Genomic DNA, 17,310 nt, shown 5'->3' with positions numbered 1-17,310 from the left:
TATTCCTAGTGTAGGACAAGAGTCAACCATTTTTAAAAAAAAACATAGACATGCTTGTATCCATAAATAAATCATGACTTTTGTAATTGTCATTGAAAATGCCTAAAAAATCCTTTCAACAAAAATTATATAGTATTTTTTTTCGGTCATGAAAAACCTATATAGTATAGAAAAAATTTTAAATGTATCGAAAAACAACGGTATTTCAGTTGTTTTAACCGTTGATTTCAATTAATATATATTATATATATTTTTTATAATTCAGATCAACAGTTAAAACAATTGGAACACTGATATTTTCGATACACTTAAAATTCTTCCTATAATATAATCAAGAATGAATGGAACACTCAAAAGCTAGTGTTGCCACTCGTTAGAGCTTACGGTCCTCGGGAATTTAATTCCTTCTTTGACCCCCAAAAAAATTGGTATCTTCATCCTTGGAATAGAACTTATCAAAACTTGATTTGATTATAAGTGGGCTATGTATGTGTCACTAAATTTGGTCCCTTTATCCATCCACTATTGTGATGGTGCCCTAAGATTTTGCATATCTATATAGCTATTTGTTTTGCTGGGTTGTTGCCAATATGCTTGTCATTAATATAGTAATTCAAAGACTATTTTAAGTGGCTATATCTTTCATGGATTTCAACAAATTGGAAAAATGAATTAATATTATATACACTTTCAACGTTAATCTATTCTTATAAACTAATAATTTACTTGATTATTATTGCCTTATCTATCTTGAAGAAAAAAAATATAAATAAAACAAGTTGAGAAAAGATTAATAGAAGTTCTCTTTTTAAGAAAAAGAAACAAGAGAAAGATGAGTTTAGTAGGCAAAGGAAATTAAAGTTCTCCACTTGTTTGTACTAACGACGAACATTATATAATTTTTATTTTATATATATATGATATTGTTTATCATAATTAGGTCATTATTATTATATTGCATGCATTTTATTTTTTCGTTACATATTAGGTCATGTTTTATAGCGACACAATGGAAATAGAATACAATAGAAAATTTGTGTCACAAAGCAATTCAAACCTTTTCTTTTCTTTTCCACAACACACACCATTAAAAAGGGTTTAACCCTAGTGCTTAAATTCTCTATCTTCTACTAAATTTTAGAGATACACCATGAAAGAGGTTCCTGTGTGGATTGGTGAGTTGGAGCACAAAGGTTTGTTGTAATTCTAGAGATTATATTGTTTCATTTCATCTTAGACGACACACCAAGTGCACTCCTAATAGGCCCACATTTTACCAACTATGGTTTTCTTTAATGTACCCACATTCGCATGCTTCTAAATATTTGTGATCAAAGATCACGTATTCATTACTAGCTACCACCACTTATCATAAAATACTATTGGTGGAAACTCAGGTGTATTCAATTTCACATGAAATTGATATCTGAGAATTGTTAGATAAAAATTTAGTGAAATTTATACAAATTAAATTAAGTTGATACCAAAAATAAGCCAAAACATATGCGCGCACACACATATATACATTATTTTTACATATTTTTAATGTGTATTTATATGAATAATTAATTTGGTGACAGAATTTTTTATATATATACACCACTACATATTATACATTATTTAACTCATTTTTAACATACATTTATACGAGTAGTAAGCTAGCTTGGTATTTAATTTTTTGTATATATATATATGGACAATTTACTATAATAAATAAAATAGAAACCAATTTTACTAGAATGCACAAAATGAAAAATGGATATCAAAATGTATTTTTTTTATAATTTATGTAAACTGCGTCAGGAGTTCCGCGATTTACAAAATATGTGTAATTCGTTATAGGGGTGTCGCGGATTACGTGTAAAGAGGAGCGAGCATAAACCACAATAGGGATGTCGCGGTTTACGTGTGGGCGTGAATTGTGCATAAACCGCGAGAGGGGTGTAGCGGTTTATGCATTAGTATACAATTTATATAAACATAAAACAAAGTGTATGGTTAACAAAAAACATACATTAGATACACCTAATTTAATGGAAATAAACTAAATACAAACACATATAATACAAAAGTACATGGTAAAACCGACATACATAAGTATCATCAATGGAAACATAAAATAGTAAGCTACGGCTCCTGCCTGTCCTCATCTTAGTCGTCAGAGTCATGTCCAAATGCGCCCAGGAGATGCGACCCTGTACCACATCGAGCGGCCCGTCTCACTTTGGCGGACCTCTGACGCTGCTGTGCTGAAGGATCAACCGGCATGCCCACGCCATATGCAGATGCAGGCGTCCCTCCCATGCCCAACCAACTGTCATACGGACTCCCAACAGGCTCATTCAGGTCTACATGTAGTTGGGGCTGGAATCCATGAGGGTCAGATATCTGCGGCTAGTACCACTGCATATCATCCATATCTGGGCGGTATCCCTGCGCAACGTCCATCTGGGGCTGGGTCTCAGGCACCTGATTCTGTGGGGTCTGGTGCTGAAAATGTGGAGGGTCATCCCGAATGAGATCTGCAAAGTCGGAATAGAACTGTGAACTTCCAACCTCGTGGTCCATATCCATCATGAAAGTTGGACCCGCCAGGTCATCATACATCTGGCCATGGATGTCATGGTATATCTGGGAGGAGCTAGAAACATGTGTAAGAAGAACCTCCTGGGTCTCCGCCCTTGCATGCTCAGCGAGTCTATCACCAAGACCAGCAGATGTCCCCCCTGATGAACCACCCCGACGCTGAGGACGGCCACGCCGGACACGGTGATCGGCATGTCCGACTCCATCGCCGCTGGATCTGTCATCCTGGATCATGTCATCCAGCCATCGTCACTCCTGGTTTGTAGCTCGGGTACCAACACATCATCGCCGCTCAACACGCCTGTCAATTGGCACGTCTGGCATGGGCACCCTCGAAGGAGCCTGTGATGACCCCCTCTGAACAACATCATGTGAGATTTCTTCGGCCCTAGGATCGGCAATCAAGGAATTTGGTGACAGAAACCTAAGTGCAACTCTGTACCACCATTGTAGAAAGTCTGCGGACGGCCCGGGATCAAGCACCCGGGGGATACTCAGGACAGCATCGACCCTGTTCTGCCAACTAAGGTGTCATAGCTGGTAGTAGCTCGGGAACCATCTGTCTCCACCCCTCCCATCATTGGCATGGAGCAAATCAATGTTCGAGGCTGGCTCAGGCTCGTGCTGAACGCCACCTAGCTGTGGCAGCACCCTATCCACCTGGTGCCACTCAATGACGGCGAAGTATATCAAGAAAGTACATGCATGCCATAACCGACTGTGCTCCTCGGTGAAAATCATTAAGGCACCCAGATATAGGTAAACCATCCACGGGTAGTCCCAACTGGTATGCTACATCCTGCAGCGTGATAGTGCACTCTCCAAAGGGCATATGAAAGGTATGTGTTTCAGGACGTCACCTCTCAATGAAAGCACTAACTAAGGGCTCCTCCAACCAGAACCACCTGGCATTGAGCCTCGCCAGGTGGTACAAATCCGCCCTCTCCAAATATGATACAATCCTGTCATGCAGAGGCATGTTCTGCTACCTCCGAACACTATATATACACCTAGTCGGCTGGAGCATGTCACATAATAAACTAAACATATAAAAAATCCAACAGTAATTTATAATCATCTACCACATAGCTACAATTTTAAAGTTTAAACTGGTAATAAACACTTCCTATTTTCTAATCACCAAATTTAATGAAAGACATAAACGATTAAAATAATAATTTAAATACCATATTTTTTGATTAAAATAATAATTTAAATCTAAATTTAAATACATTAACTAACAATAACAAAACTAAAAATAACCAAAACAACGAAAAATACGAACAATATTATATAAAATACATTAACTAAAAATTATAATGCTAACCTCTTCGTTTATGCCCCCAACCACGTGCGCAACGCCGTTGAGCCTGTATAGACTGTGTGTCTCCGCTATGGTCTCGACTCCGATCTCAACTCAACTACTTAACCACACTTTTTTCTCTTTTCCATTCTCTAGAAAACCACTACTTCTCTCTCTAGAATACTTTTTCTTTCAGCACAAATGTAATTCACGAGACCCATTCAGCGTATTTATAGTAATGCATAAACCGCTACACCCTTCTCACGGTTTATGCACAATTCACGTCCACACGTAAACCGCGACACCCCTATAGCGAATTACGTGTATTCTATAAATTGCGGAACTCCTGCCGCAGTTTACATAGATTATGAAAAAAATGCATTTTAGTATCTATTTTTCATTTTGTGCATTTTGATAAAATTGGTTTTCATTTTATTTATTATAGTAAATTGCCATATATATATATAACGTATGTTTTTATATAAAAATATGTAATGGTTGATTATTTTTAGTATATTGCGTGTGTGTATTGAGTTTAGTTGCTATCCACACTACTATAAAAGAATTGTATATTATGATCTAATTAAACATTTGTATTTATGGAAATTTTGAATCAATGATAAATGAAGTTAAATATGTTGACTAATATGACACATTTTGTGCATGATTATTAAATGTATATGTTGAAAATAAAAATTACAACTAAAACACAAGCTATAAGTTGTGTTAATTATTGAATACTTTTACATTTGCTCGAGGGTTATCATTTGGTGGACTTTTAGCTTAGAATGAGGTAATAGTATGGGGTATCACAAGTATGACGAAAAAAAAAAAATCATAGCATATATAGAAGTCAGAAATTAATTATTGAAGTTGTAAAGCATCCGTGTTGGTTCATATTTCATTCCATAAGTTCCATATATCTGAAGTCTGAACATGGATTGCCAAAAAGGTATTATATTGAAATGTGCATATACAGATATCGCTTCACATAAATGATGGCACATCATTGTGGCGTGGGTCAACTAGCAATCTAGCATACACTTAAGAAGACTAATATATACATGTACCAAACAAGATTTTCTTTTCATATATAGCTTTTAAAAGATAGATATTTTCATATGAAAATAATAATTAAAATATTAATATTATTTTAGATAAGAATCATTGTTTCATAATATCGATTAAACAAGTCTATTACGTTACTAGTTTAATGAAGTTTAATAAATATATCATTTAAAAATATAAATTTAATAACTCGAAACATTGTTAATTTATGACATTAAAGCAATACATTAAAAATAATAAATATCTAAAAATAATTATCGAAAAAGTGTAATAAATGAAAAAAATTGAGCATGTAATATACAATTAAACAAAATTATCGTCTAAAGCACTACTAATTTAAGGATCGAAGTGTGTTCACAAATTGTCTTTCCGGCCTAATTTCAATTTACTACAGATTAGAATCTCAATAACTTATTAATTTAAAAATCTTATATCAAGTACGAACAAATATATATTATATTAAATAATTTAATTAAATAAATTAAATTATTTAAGTATTTTAAATTATTTTTAGGATCTAATTAATTTGTATTCTAAAAAACACAAGTTAAAGTTATTAATAATAAAAAGTTTTAAATAATTTATTTTAATAAATACATAATAAATATATTAAAAATTTAAATTTTGTAGTATTTCTATAAAAAAAATTTAATTGATAACTTTATCATATATCTTTAAAATATTTGTTAGTTAAATCTTTATTTTTATTAGATAAAAATATTTTTACTAAATAGTTATTTTATTTTATTTTTTAAAGATGGATTCTATATATTGTTTGTTAGTTTCATGAAGAGATTCGGATCCAATGACGTGGTGCCAAAGGCATGCATTGTCTCTTAGCCTCCAAACTCAAATGGGATGAACAATGATTGCTCCCTTGAAAAGAGACCACACCTCATAAATTCAAAGTCGGTGTATAAAAAGATTTTGTTAATCTATTTTTTCAAATGAACTTCAATATATAATATTTTTACTCGTGAAAGTAATAAGTTCATTGAATTCAACGAAGATTCGCTTCCAAGACAAGAAAGAAAATTCGGTTATAAACAAGTGCTATAAAGTACCTTTCTCCAAAAACAACGGATTCTCACTCACCATATAACTCTACATTGAGAAATTCTTCGCAATACTTATGAATTGGAAGAGTGGGCCACCATACACGCTTCCACTTCATATTTACCATGATATTTTTCAGTTCGATGGGATTAAGAACTAATTCATTACGAATGCGAATTTTATTTAAATATTTATCGTTATTTAAATTATTGTGTATATAAAATATAATTTAAATTTTTTATATTTATTTAAGTAGATTAGTGAATTGGTTATTCGATTAAATCAAGCGAGTTAATTTAGTTGCCTACGTTCTTGATTAAAAACTAATCCGTCGTAAATCTATCGTGGACTATTAAATTGTTACATACATAAAATAAAATTTAAATTTTTGACACTTATTTAAACGGATGAATAAGTTGACTATTATTTATTTATTTCCTATCATTATTTACCAACATACCATCCAAACAAAACATTAGAAAACTTTTTGGGCTGCATGGCTTTTAGGGGTGTATATGAGTCGGGTGAAATTGAGTTTGATGTGATTTAGATCCGACCCGAAATATATACCGAACCTATTTATTAGACTCGAATCCAACCCTAAACTCGATGAAATCTATACATTTTCGGGTCACGATTATATCGGATAAAAATCGGGTAAAAATCGAACCATTAACATTACATTACCTTGATACCTTCTTATAAGTTAGCATGTGAAAATATCCAAATTTTCAAGACTCCAACTATTATTTGATATGGTAAAATTCACTTAGAAAAATATAACAATAACCAACTCTCTTCTAAAATTAAAACATAACCATAATCAATACTAATATTGTCTAATAACATGAAATATTTAAATCAATACAAATAACACAATATTATGCATTAATTAGTTTAAAATTTTATGCATTTTAAACATAAAACATTAACTTATAGTCTTATAATAACTAATAACACAAAATATTAAAGTTTACATTACGTAAATTCTACATAAGAATAGCCATCATCTATCACTAATACACAAAATATTAATTGTGTATGATGATCGGACTACCGGGCCGATTTCGAATGACCCGAACCCGATCCGAAATAATGACAAGATCTATTTTTAAAATCTTTACCAAACTCTAGGCCCAGTAAAATCACACCAAATTAGTCCATAAAATATTTAGACCCGAGCCAGATCTTCAAACCGGGCTGGACCATGCCCCTAGTTGCTGGGTTATAGGTTGTTTTTGTTGTGGTTCAAATGGTTGGATTGGGCAAATCAAGAGGAGGAGGTGGCTGACAAATGTGGCATCTGATAAAAGCCACAAGCATTTTGTTATCAATGTGGATACCGAATAAATATTGCCACTTAATAAAACCAAGCCCTTACATTACAAGTGCGAAATGACACAACTCACAAGTGAACATAGGATTTGTTTATATCACACTTACAAAATATCAATTTAATTTAGAGAAAATTTCATTTCTCTTTTTTTTTTTTTGTGAGATGTTAAAATGACACTTTTTTTTTATTTTATAAATGTATATTCTTCTCTTTTTTAACTTAAAAAAAAATTTTAATCCATTTTAAACTTTTTGTGTTAATTAATGTTAATTTTATTCATATTTTAAGAAAAAATAAATTGTTTTTTTAAAAAATACCATTAACAAAAATTTAATTTTTTATCATTAAATTTTGCTTACCAAAATACCCTTTAATAAATTATTCTTTTATTGATTAAATTGTATTTTTAAAAAAATTAATAATTATATTTTTTTCTAAAATATCCTTCAATAATTTTTTAATTATTAAATTATAATTTTACCAAAATTTTTGTTAACAATTTTTTTATATTTTATTATTAATTTTTTTATATCTATATATATTATTTTAATATTAAATAAAAAAATTTTAGTAAAATTATTTTTCAATATCAATATATATTAATTGTTATACATATTAACAGTGGTAAGATTTTTTTATTTAATGTTAAAATAATATATATTGATATCAAAAAATTAATAGTAAAATATAAAAATAATTGTTAACAAAAATTTTGGTAAAATCACAATTTAATAATTAAAAAATTATTGAAGGGTAGGTATCTTAGAAAAAATAATTTAATTATTATTTTTTTTAAAATTATTTTGGTAAAAATACAATTTAATCAATAAAAAATTAATTTATTAAAGGATATTTTGATAAGCAAAATTTAATGATAAAAAATAAAATTTTTGCTAATGAATATTTTTTTAAAAAATAATTTTATTTTTCTTAAAAAATAGATAAAGTTAATATTAGTTAACACAAAAAATATAAAATGGATTAAAGATGAGATTTTTTAAAAGTTAGAAGGGAGGGAAATGTACATTTATAAAATAAAAGAAAAAGAAGTGTCATTTTAACATCTCGTAAGAAAGGGGAGTGGAATTTTCTCTTTAATTTATCATCACATAATTAAATTATTAAACTAAATTCAATTCCTTGACTAATTTGGAATCAATACTAATACCATGGAAATGATTCAAAAAAAAAAAAAAAAAGAGATATAATTCCTTTAAGATTCCCAAAATAAAATCAAAATAAAATAGGTCTTAGTTACTAATACAAGAATTGAGTGGATTTTTAAGGTTATAAATAAAATATAAAAAAATACTCTTAACTCCATATAACATCCCTACCTTCTAGCCTTCTCCCTTGTCAACATCTCACAATTAAAGGTAAAGTGGTTCAAATAAGAAAATGCAATTTGTTCTAGTATACATACTAACACTTGGACTTTTTTATTTTTAAAATTTTTTTTGTAACTTTGGAAGATTTGTTTAACTCACTGAGAAATGCAGTATCTTGTCAAGCCATGAACATTGTGGTTGCTGATACATAACAAAATTAAACAACTCACTTAATTAACACCACCAATTAGCCTCTTGCTCTTGCACTAACAAGTGCCAAATGACACATCACAATAGTTCAACTTGTTAAAAGTGGTTATTTGTTAACTGACATTTTATCTTCTACCTTCAACTTGTCATACTTATATTGAGAAACGGATAACATCATATTTATATTTTAAGTATATCATATAATTTAAATAGTAAAAAGAATTAGTGCATAATCTTAGATATTGTCAATATATATATAATTTACTTTTCATGTCATCATCAATTATAAGTTTTTATACTACTAAACATTTTATATTCTAGTAACCATTGATTCCTTTCAATATTGCAAAACTCATTTTCTCTTAAATAAGTTCTCGATGTTAAATCATGTGGATAAGAAATAATAGTTAATTCTGTAAAATTTGTTTACTTTTATTATAGGCAAAAAATTCCATTACTATATTAGTAGTCTACAATCAATGACCATGAAAATAGTACATCATTTTGCAATTAAATATTTAAATGCATTTAAACCTCAATATTCCAACATCAATATCCATCAACATTATATTATTCTTCCTTGCTTTTTCATGTCTGTAACATATTATTATAATAAAATATAGAATTCTTTGTCTTTATTTTTAGTTTCTCATAGTATTCCACGGTTTAAAAGCATCAAGGACTAATTTGTCATGAATCATTCCACGGTTTAAAAGCATCAAGGACTAATTTGTCATGAATCATAACTCTATTTGAAAATTTGTTGTTGGCTAATAAATTCAAAACCCGACACTTACTTAACGGATTAGTAATCTAGACTCGTCTTTATAATATTACATGTGCTTGTATTTATATTGAAGATACAGAAACTGAAAGCATAGTAGTGAGTAGTGAGGAGTGTGAACTTTTTTTTCTTCTTTTTCTGAAAGCTTAGAAGATTGTATGAACTTTGAATGTGTTGTTACCTGAAAAGCTGAAGAAGTTAGTTATATATGGCAGAAGACAGATATGAAACCTGTTCTGAAGGTTCTGCATGTTCTCAAATGGGAAGCAATAATAAGTGCAAGCATGTGTTTGATAGATTATGCGGTTTTGCACCTTCATGGAATTGGAACACAACCACCACAACCACACTACCACCACCACCAAGTGGCAGAAGAATCTTCCATAGAGATGTTGAAAAAGAAGCATTCCAATATGCAAGTAGTAGCCATTGCCTCTCATCCTACTACAGTGTCTTTGTTGTTCGCCTAGCAATCATGGTATGTCATAATTGAAATTTGACCCTAATTTATAGATAATTGAAATTGAAATATGAAGAGTAGTAGAAGTAGAACCTGATTTTGTTTTTGTGCAGGTGATGCTAGCAATCTTGATAGGGCTACTTACTATTCTAACATGGCATTTCACCAAGATTTACACAACAAAATCACTCAAAACCCTGGCATATGATCTGCGTTACGAGCTTCTTCAACGCCCAATCTTGAGGATGTGGAACATTCTGAATTCTACGGCCGAGATCACCACGGCTCAGGTGAAGCTTTCTCAGTATGTGATCAGGCGTTACAGCAACCCTGTTAATCAAGCAGAGCAAGTTGAGGTTCGCCTTAATTAGTTTCTTACTATTTCATTCAAAATTAAACTCTTTCTTTCCATGTTATTAGTTGGGACCATGTTGTTAGCACTTAACATGTTTGATACAATGTCAGCACTTACCATATAAACTTGTTAATGTCTTGATTGTTCCAACTCTAGCAGCTGTATGAAGCAATGAGGGCTATAACATGGGCATTGTTTTCTAGTAAGAAAGCTCTGAACTCCATAACCATCAATTATAAGAATGGATTTGTCCAAGCTTTCCATAGAGATCTTAAGGATAACAACACATCTTACATCTATTCGGATCTCTCGAATTACTCTATGGTTGCTAATGAGATGAATTCCTTTTCGGCGCATCAGGCTTGGAATGATAAGGCCATTCATGGTAACAAATCAGCAATTTGGTACCGTGAGCCGCTTGATCCTGTCACTGGGGATAAGATTGGGAAAGCTATGAAGATTGCACCGGAAGACTTAATCAACATAGCTGGCCTTTCACAAGTACCTGATGGTGTGGCCTCATGGCATGTTGCAGTGAGCAAGTTCACTGATTCGCCATTGCTTTCAGCAGCATTACCTGTTTGGGATTCTTCTAATAAGAGTATTATGGCAGTTGTGGGTGTCACAACGGCGCTTTATAGCGTTGGACAGCTGATGAAGGAGCTAGTTGAGATGCACAGTGGTCACATGTACTTGACTTCACAAGAGGGTTACTTGCTTGCAACTTCCACAAATGCACCTCTGCTGACAAATTCAACAAAGCATCCAACGCTTAAGATGGCGGTTGATTGCGAAAATGAAGTGATCAAACTTGGTGCTGAGTGGTTGCAGAGAGCTTATGGAAACCATTCTCCTCCTAGTCATGAGGTTCATGTAGAAAATGCCAAGCTAGGCCACCAGCAATATTACATTGACTCTTTCTTCCTAAACTTGAAGAGACTTCCTTTGGTAAAGTTTTAAGACACTTTTGCTTTCCTTATATTTGATCCTAATTCGTATTCATAACACCACTTTTAAAATTTCAAAGGCATCTTTAAATGTAGAATATAGTAAGTGATCACTATTTCACCCTATTAATTTAGCTACTATCCTATTGTAGAATATCATATGAATTAATGACCTATTCTTTGCAGGTGGGGGTAATCATCATACCAAGAAAGTATATCATGGGGCAGGTTGATGAAAGAGCCTTCAAAACTTTGGTTATTCTAATATCTGCATCATTATGCATTCTAGTTATTGGATGTGTTTGCATTTTGATATTGACGAATGGAGTGTCGAAGGAAATGAAACTAAGAGCAGCATTGATAAGTCAGCTGGAAGCAAGAAGAAAGGCAGAGGCTTCAAGCAACTACAAAAGCCAATTTCTTGCGAACATGAGGTAAGTTTTTTTCAAGTATGAGGCTGATTTATTCAAAAGTTTATAATTTAAGGTGTGTTTGTGAGTTTTGATTTTGGATTCATTGCAGTCATGAATTAAGGACACCGATGGCAGCAGTAATTGGGTTGCTTGACATTCTTATATCTGATGACTGTCTCACAAATGAACAATACTCAACAGTTACTCAAATAAGAAAATGCTCAACTGCACTACTCCGTCTTCTTAACAACATCTTGGATCTTAGCAAGGTTGAGATATACGCTAAGCTTTCTGTTCAACACTAACAAAATTGCACTTCCCAAAAGCTTCCTAATAGTTAATTAATGTAGGTGGAATCAGGAAAACTAGTCCTAGAAGATGCAGAATTTGACTTGGGTCGTGAACTTGAAGGGCTTGTAGATATGTTTTCTGTCCAGTGCATTAACCACAATGTAGAGACTGTTTTAGATCTGTCTGGTATGTATTCATAATTTCATGATACATTTCAATTCCTAAACACACCCTAAAAGTAGATCATGAGAAGTACTTTTTAACAAGCTTTTGATGCATCTAGTCATGCCCATTTTCCTGCAGATGAAATGCCAAAGGTAGTAAGGGGTGATTCTGCTAGGGTGGTTCAAATTTTTACAAATTTGATCAACAATTCAATAAAGTTTACTCCATGTAAGCCAAACCTTTATAATTGGAATAGTTTACCTAGTTGGAATATTAATAATAAACAAAAATCTCAAAGAAATTTATAATTGGTTTATTGAAAATGACTTCTAAATACATGCCCGAATGTTGCAAATCACATTTAAACATTGGAATGAGGTTAAACATTGAGTATTGTGTGTCTTACTATGTGTTGCAGCTGGTCACATCATTCTGCGAGGATGGTGCGAATACCCAAATTCTTGCAATGGTAGTCCAATTTTTCCACTTGAACAGAAGAAATCACGGTGTATACAAAAGGCTAGAGAGAAGCAAAATGCAAACAATGAAAAGAGAACAACTAAGAGAGATAACAAAGTGATACTTTGGTTTGAAGTTGATGACACAGGCTGTGGTATGAACCTGAAACTATTGTCTGGAATACTATATCTACAACTATGGTTTCTTTCTATATGTTATATGCCTCATTCATCCATATGAATTCTATTACATTTTCATAGGCATTGACCCAAGTAAATGGGATTCTGTGTTTGAAAGCTTTGAGCAAGCTGATCCATCAACTACTCGATTGTAAGTATTTAAATGTTCAAGAAATTCAAGATAAAGTCTTCTATAAGTTACTTACTACTTAGCTAACAGCTAGTCATGGGTCATGATATTATCCTATGAGATTGCTATGAAACTAAAAAGTTAATATGAAATTTATCTCCAACAGTTTAGATAACATTTTGAATGCTATGATTTATCGAGTTCTGAAGCGTTTGATCATTTCAGGCATGGAGGCACTGGTCTTGGTCTCTGCATTGTCAGAAACTTGGTGAGTATGATCCTTGATGTGTCAAATTTCACACAAACACAATACAATCACCACTCATGTTGTGAGTTTGAAATATGATTTCTAATTACTTCTGTTGGGTGGCAGGTCAATAAGATGGGCGGAGATATCAAGGTTGTCAAAAAGGAGGGCCAAGGAACACTCATGAGATTATGCTTAGTTCTCAGTACACCTACTGATGTCACAGAGCAACATTATGCATTGGATTTTACTGACAATAGCTTAGTGGTGAGTAGAATCACTATTTTCCTTGGCAAATAATATTTGAGAAAAGAAAAAAATTATATTGATGTTGATATAGATATGAGGAAGAATGTTTTACTGCCTTATGTTGAGTTGTAGATAAAATATAACAAACATTTTCGGGGAAAAAAATGACTCATATATAAAGTTTAAGTCTTATATGGAAGTATAACCTTATGCGAACTGATATAAAAGAAAATCACTTTAAGGATAACAAGCATTTCTTAAGTAAGAAGTTTCAATGCAGGTACTTCTTGCACTGCATGGCAACATGAGTCGCTTGATTACTTCCAAGTGGTTACAGAAAAATGGGGTTTGCACTATAGAAGCATCTGAATGGAATGGACTAACACAGGTTTTGAGGGAACTCTTTCATGCAAGAAGTCCAGTCCATAATAACAATAACTTCGATGCACATTATCCAGTAACCGAGGGATTGAAGTCTAAATTACTCAGCATACAAGACATGAAGAAACCGGTTTTCGTCATTGTTGTGGACATTGGGCTACTTGACTTGAGCACAGACATATGGAAGGAACAGCTTAACTTCCTTCATAGATACTTTGGGAGAGCAAGGTTTGTGTGGATGCTAAATCATGACACATCCAATAACATAAAGATGGAGATTCGTCGGAAAGGGAATGTTTTGATGGTCAACAAACCCCTTTATAAAGCGAAAATGGTTCACATTTTGGAAGCAGTCATAAAGGAGAGAAATCTTGAGCTGCAAAAGAGAAATAATATGATTGGTCCAAGGACCACTACAAAAGAGGGCGAGTTGCATGAATTTCTTGAGATTGATTCTACTCATTTTGATGCTGGTAGCTCTGATGATTCGGACACTTCCGAAACGGTTGGTTCTAATCCTGTTAGTGTCGATGGAGATAAACAAATTGAATTGGTGGCTAGATCACCCGCATCATCAACATACAAGATCAATAACTGCTTAGTTGGATTAACCAATGAACATTTGGAAGATACTAACAATGCAAGGAAAGAAGAGTCATGTCAGAGTAGCCCCAGTTCTTCCAAACATGCCATTGAAGAAAGTGACCCTAAATCACTGTCCACTAAAGAACCATCTCAAGGTGGAGATTCTGAATGTGGCGAAACACATAGGGCCGCCGGCCCAAATAATAATGTGGTCAATGGAAAAAATTCTCTTGAAGGCCTGAGGATATTGCTTGCAGAAGATACTCCTGTGCTTCAAAGGGTAGCAACCATAATGCTTGAGAAAATGGGAGCTTCTGTTGTTGCTGTAGGTGATGGACAACAAGCAGTAGATGCTCTCCATTGCAAGCTAGGTGTTGATGACTGCAGAAGGGATTCTCTCCAGAAGGAAAGAAACATGAGATCTCAAACAGAGATTTTGACTTCACCATATGACTTGATCCTAATGGATTGTCAGGTATGAAGTAGGGGGAAAAAAAAGATAATATGTTTATACTGTTATATTTAATAACTTAGGATATGGTTTAAAATTGTGGCTATGGTTAATTTCTTGCAATGTAATTGCAAATATTATTGCAACAATTGTGGTTGTGATTGCGATTGCCAATCTTAATTTAGAACAATTGATAATACTGGTACACCGAAATTGTAACATACATAAATACTTACATACATACATGCATATTAGGTAGTTTTTTCTTCTTCTTTGTTTTTTTCACAAGCTTAAATATCATAGTGAATTATATAGCCTAAATGTTCTGATTCTTTGTGTCTTTGTGAAAAACAAGATGCCAAAGATGGATGGTTATGAAGCAACAAAAGCAATAAGGAAATCAGAAGTGGGAACAGGATTGCATATTCCAATTGTTGCCCTTACAGCTCATGCAATGTCATGTGATGAAGCCAAATGCCTTGAAGTTGGCATGGATGCTTACTTAACAAAGCCAATTGACTTCAAGCAAATGGTGTCCACCATACTTTCACTCACCAAAAGAAAAACATCATGACTTCAGAAATAGAGAGCCTAAGATAACAAAGGGTTGCCTTAGAAAACAAGCCTATAAATAGTTGTATAGAAGCTTTTACCTTATAGTGGTTAGCTCTTTTTTTTTTTCTTTTTTTGTGACGGTTGAAATCATAGCTGTGATATGTATGATCTCAAGAACTATATATAGTCCAATTTTCCTGACATAATAGTTCACTTCACTAGTAACAGTAATTGTCTTAAGCTTGATGCTTTTCTTGTTATTGCATATTACTGCAGAGACACAAGTAAAAGGAGTAGGGGCCCGCTGGAATAAATCTTTGCAATGCAAGCATATATATTTTGAGTTTTAATTATGGAAGAATGTTACTTTTGAGAAGGTTTTATTTCCTGTTCTTGTACCTCATTAGATTCAAGACAACAAATAGAGTTTCAGATGGATATATTTATTATTGAAATAAAAGAAAGAAAAATAACAAATTTCGTCCAATTATATTCTACCATACATGGTTGAATCTATGAAGACATAATTTACAATGAGATGCTATGATATAATAGGCAATTCAAATAGTCAATACCATTTAAGGAGAAAATGACTTGTTCTTTAGTTCTTATCCTTGATATTCAAAAATTTGTAGCCTTGTAGGTAATAATCATAGAGATTAATTTCTATTCAATAGGAGTAATTAGGAATATATAAGGCTTATATTAGTGATGGTAACTTGGTAAGGGTGTTTTAAGGCACAACAAACAAAACAACAACAACAACAACAACAAAGCCTTATCCCACTAAGTGGGGTCGGCTACATGAATCAAACGACGCCATTGTGCTCTGTCATGTATCATGTCTACAGAGAGACCGTTTACATGTAGATCTCGTTTGACCACCTCATGGATGGTCTTCTTAGGTCTTCCTCTGCCTTTCGCCCTTTGTCCATCTTCCATCTCATCCACCCTCCTGACTGGATGTTCTATCGGTCTTCTTCTCACATGTCCAAACCACCTGAGACGCGATTCAACCATCTTTTCCACAATGGGTGCTACTCCAACTCTCTCCCTTATATCTTCATTCCTTATTTTATCCAATCGCGTGTGACCACTCATCCATCTCAACATCTTCATCTCTGCCACACTCAGCTTATGTTTGTGCTCTCCTTTAGCCGCCCAACACTCCGTACCATACAGCATAGCCGGTCTTATAGCGGTGCGATAGAATTTACCTTTAAGTTTTAAAGGCACTTTTTTGTCGCATATAAAACCAGATGCACTCCGCCATTTTGACCAACCTGCTTGGATCCTATGATTTACATCATATTCAATCTCTCCATTATCATGTATGATGCACCCAAGATACTTAAAACTTTTAACTTTTCGTAAGGTGTTCTCTCCAATTTTCACCTCTATATTGGAGTTTTCCCTTCTCAGACTGAACTTACATTCCATATATTCCGTCTTGCTACGGCTTATGCACAGACCATACACTTCTAGAGCTTCTCTCCATAACTCCAACTTCTTATTTAGGTCTTCCCTTGACTCTCCCATAAGGACGATATCATCGGCAAAAAGCATGCACCATGGCACAGGCTCTTGGATGTGCTCTGTGAGTACTTCCAAGACTAATGTGAAAAGGTATGAACTTAAGGATGATCCCTGGTGTAATCCTATACCAATAGGGAATTCCTCTGTCACACCACCTTGAGTCTTCACACTAGTTGTGGCCTCATCATACATGTCTTTAATTGCCCGAATATATGCGATCCTTACTCTCCTCTTTT

The 17,310-nt window shown here is 33.1% G+C and overlaps 1 protein-coding gene across 4 annotated transcripts; it reads left to right on the top strand.

The window, feature by feature from the left end:
• Positions 1 to 9,171: 9,171 nt before the first annotated feature.
• On the top strand, positions 9,172 to 15,914 carry LOC112747726 (histidine kinase 1-like). 4 transcript variants are annotated; one of them, XM_025795909.3, is made up of 13 exons: positions 9,172 to 10,149; positions 10,245 to 10,487; positions 10,646 to 11,434; positions 11,620 to 11,867; positions 11,956 to 12,115; positions 12,197 to 12,323; positions 12,441 to 12,530; positions 12,721 to 12,915; positions 13,022 to 13,091; positions 13,296 to 13,338; positions 13,444 to 13,584; positions 13,847 to 15,007; positions 15,339 to 15,914. In XM_025795909.3, the coding sequence occupies exons 1-13, from the start codon at positions 9,880 to 9,882 to the stop codon at positions 15,555 to 15,557; spliced, it is 3,756 nt and encodes a 1,251-aa protein (XP_025651694.1). In that variant the 5' UTR covers positions 9,172 to 9,879; the 3' UTR covers positions 15,558 to 15,914. The 4 variants fall into 4 exon arrangements, with proteins under 4 accessions (XP_025651694.1, XP_025651693.1, XP_072074590.1 ...); XM_025795908.3 differs by having other exon boundaries at positions 9,486 to 10,149; positions 10,643 to 11,434; XM_072218489.1 differs by lacking the exon at positions 12,441 to 12,530 and having other exon boundaries at positions 9,582 to 10,149.
• Positions 15,915 to 17,310: the final 1,396 nt, after the last annotated feature.

Source organism: Arachis hypogaea, chromosome 15 (genome assembly GCF_003086295.3).
Source record: "Arachis hypogaea cultivar Tifrunner chromosome 15, arahy.Tifrunner.gnm2.J5K5, whole genome shotgun sequence".
Classification (NCBI taxonomy): domain Eukaryota; kingdom Viridiplantae; phylum Streptophyta; class Magnoliopsida; order Fabales; family Fabaceae; genus Arachis; species Arachis hypogaea.
This window is presented reverse-complemented; position numbering and strand designations above follow the sequence as displayed.

Coding starts and splice junctions, on each gene's coding strand:
- LOC112747726 (XM_025795908.3), top strand. CDS start 9,880: ATGGCAGAAGACAGATATGAAACCTGTTCTGAAGGTTCTGCATGTTCT. Junction 12,324..12,440: donor GACTGTTTTAGATCTGTCTG/GTATGTATTCAT, acceptor ATTTTCCTGCAG/ATGAAATGCCAAAGGTAGTA. Junction 15,008..15,338: donor TGATCCTAATGGATTGTCAG/GTATGAAGTAGG, acceptor GTGAAAAACAAG/ATGCCAAAGATGGATGGTTA.